Here is a 2,807-nt window from a genome sequence, read left to right as displayed (position 1 = left end):
ATGGCCAAAAGACACTTAAGGTCGTGCTCAACTTCCTTAGCAATCAGGGAAATGCAAATCAAAACAACTTTGAGATATCATCTTACACCTGTCAGAATGGCTAAAATAAAAAACACCAAGGATAGCCTTTGCTGGAGAGGCTGTGGAGGAAGGGGTACCCTCATCCATTACTGGTGGGAATGCAATCTTGTGCAACCACTGTGGAAGTCAGTGTTTCGATTTCTCAGGAAATTCGGGATCAACCTACCCCTGGACCCAGCAATACCACTCTTGGGAATATACCCAAGAGATGCCCTATCATATGACAAAAGCATTTGTTCAACTATGTTCATAGCAATATTATTTGTAATAGCCAGAACCTGGAAACAACCTAGATGCCCTTCAATGGAAGAATGGATGAAGAAAGTATGGAATATATACACATTAGAGTACTACGCTGCGGTAAAAAACAATGACTTCTCGAATTTTGCATGCAAATGGATGGAAATAGAAAACACTATCCTGAGTGAGGTATCCCAGACCCAAAAAGATGAACATGGGATGTACTCACTCATAATTGGTTTCTAGCCATAAATAAGGGTCACGGAGTCTACAATAGGTGAATCTAAAGAAGCTAAGTAAGAAGGTGAACCCAAGGAAAAACATATAACTATACTCTTGGCAAAGGGAAGTAGACAAAATTGCCGGGGAGAAAATTGGGATCTTGGGGGTGGGGTGGGATGGGGGTAAGGGGAGTTCTGCTTGATTTCTAACTGGTTACCCACATTCAATACTCCCCCATGTTTCTATATTACTATATTATTCAAAGCAGCCTCAGTCATGCAGCGGTTATTTTTTCTTTTCAAAACCACATATATGGGTACCTCTGGAGAACCTCAGGTATTTTAACCCTTCCATGAAGGTCATAGAGATTTTGTGGTATCAGGTCACTTCAAGGGAAGAAATGTGTCATTTGGGAAATGACAGAAATAGAAGTATTATGAAGGAATTGTGTATGCACCTACTGGTGACATTGCAGTTATGAGGAAGCCAGGTTAAGGCTCACTCAATTCCATTAGCTCACTCAATTCCATTAGCTCTGCAGTCCAGGGTATTCGGATCAGAAGTTCTTAGACATTCTCTCTCTCTCTCTCTCTCTCTCTCTCTCTCTCTCTCTCATCAAGAAACTTAATATTTGTAATACATTACTCTATTAAAAGTCTTCAGATGAAGTTGAAGATCCCCATTTTTTAGTTTCAGGTAGTGATAGAGATAAAAACTGAGGGGCTCAGGGCAATAAACAATCTATCACTGAATAATAATACCTAACATAATAGTCTAACATCCTGATTTTCCTTTTTATTTATTCTTCTTTCATATATCCCAACTGCAGCCCCCTCTCCACTTCTCCCAGTTTCCCCCACCTCCCCTTTCCCCAAGATCCCCTGCTTATTTTAATCCCTGCCCCATCTCAGTTCCTCTGTGAGCTCAGATGCACTGGGTACTTACACTACTAAGCCCAGATACCAGGGTTTCAGGCCACACACCCTGTCACACCCCATCATACCCTATCTCCTATGCCCTTGGATCATCTTTCCCCTCCACCCTTAGGCCAGGGGAGTATGAAGAGAATTCTGGATAGACATTTGAGGCCTCAAATGGATATGCCCCTATTCTCTTAAAGTAATGGCAAGTAAACATAAATAAACTGAACACTTTAATTTGACTGAGATAAAATAATTTTATTTAAAACAATGGTAATAGGAAAAGGGAAAATGAGTGAACTTGCTGGAAGGGCAATATGGATGTTCAGTCTAGTAACCTGGAGAAGAATTCAGGGTTATGAAGAAAGTTCCAGCTCAGTTCTCTTTGTTGATGTCAGTCAGGGTAAGTTTCTCAAATAGGTACTCAGCCATGCCATCTTCTGGAGACTCTTTCTGGTGCAGGTTGGTCACGTAGCTGCTCATCTCCTTGAGGACTTCAACTTGCTTGCTCAAAAAATGGTTCTGCAGGAAGGCACAAAGATGGGCATCGCTTTTGCTAGTAGCTAGCCGGTGCAGGGCCACAAGGCTTTGATGGAGGGTCAACTCCAGCTGAAAAGCATTCTCCATGGCTGCAAGGCCTCCAAGCCAATCATCACGCTCTGGCTTGCTGATAGTGCAGAAAGAGATGCGACCACCACGCTGATTTTGTAGTGCCAGGAACATCTCAGCATGCGCAGTACACTCATGTGACTTGTTCAGAAAGAAGCTCGCGAAGTTCTCCAGAGCCACATCTTTACGGTCAAAGAAGAAGCCCATGGACAGATAGACGTAGGAGGCATAGAGCTGCAGCTGGACATGGCTGTTGATAGCGGCCTCGCAGTCGCGGTGGTAGTTCTGTCCCACATGAGATGGTGGAGAGACCGTTGGTGGTATCACAAACATCGATGGATAGGCAGCCCTGACTCCTGAGAAGCGGAGTGGACAGCGACGGCGTTGGCGGCACCGAGACCCTCGCAGAAAACCCATGGTGGGCAATAGATAACCCACCAGCTTGGTCCGCCGGCTGAACTAGTAGTAGTGCAAGCACAGAATGTGTTTAATGGAGGCTCAGATCCGTTAAAAGGCATTAGAACATGCGTTCTAAGTTCTATAGCAAACCGTGTGCCTGCATTGATTATCTGACTTATACAGTATTTTGAAAAGTTATTAAGAAAGGACAAATATTTTAATACATCACCCAATTTCTTTAAGCAAGCTATGTGACTATTGTTTAAATGTGATTGTTTCGTTAATGCAGTGCTTTTCATGATTCCAGCAGTTATGTTTAGTATTATGAAGTTTTAT

The 2,807-nt window shown here is 43.0% G+C and overlaps 1 protein-coding gene across 1 annotated transcript; it reads right to left on the bottom strand.

The window, feature by feature from the left end:
- Positions 1-1,838: 1,838 nt before the first annotated feature.
- Positions 1,839-2,489, bottom strand: LOC121442635 (ferritin heavy chain-like). The gene has a single exon (XM_041644236.1). The coding sequence runs from the start codon at positions 2,487-2,489 to the stop codon at positions 1,839-1,841; it is 651 nt and encodes a 216-aa protein (XP_041500170.1).
- Between the last annotated feature and the right edge of the window lie 318 nt (positions 2,490-2,807).

Source organism: Microtus oregoni, unplaced genomic scaffold (genome assembly GCF_018167655.1).
Source record: "Microtus oregoni isolate MIOR12 unplaced genomic scaffold, Mior012 000092F_ref0000046, whole genome shotgun sequence".
Classification (NCBI taxonomy): domain Eukaryota; kingdom Metazoa; phylum Chordata; class Mammalia; order Rodentia; family Cricetidae; genus Microtus; species Microtus oregoni.
Note: the sequence above shows the minus strand (reverse complement) of the source record. Positions and strands in the feature narration are given on the sequence as shown.

Excerpts from the sequence above, each read along its gene's own strand:
- LOC121442635 (XM_041644236.1), bottom strand. The coding sequence starts at position 2,489 with ATGGGTTTTCTGCGAGGGTCTCGGTGCCGCCAACGCCGTCGCTGTCCA.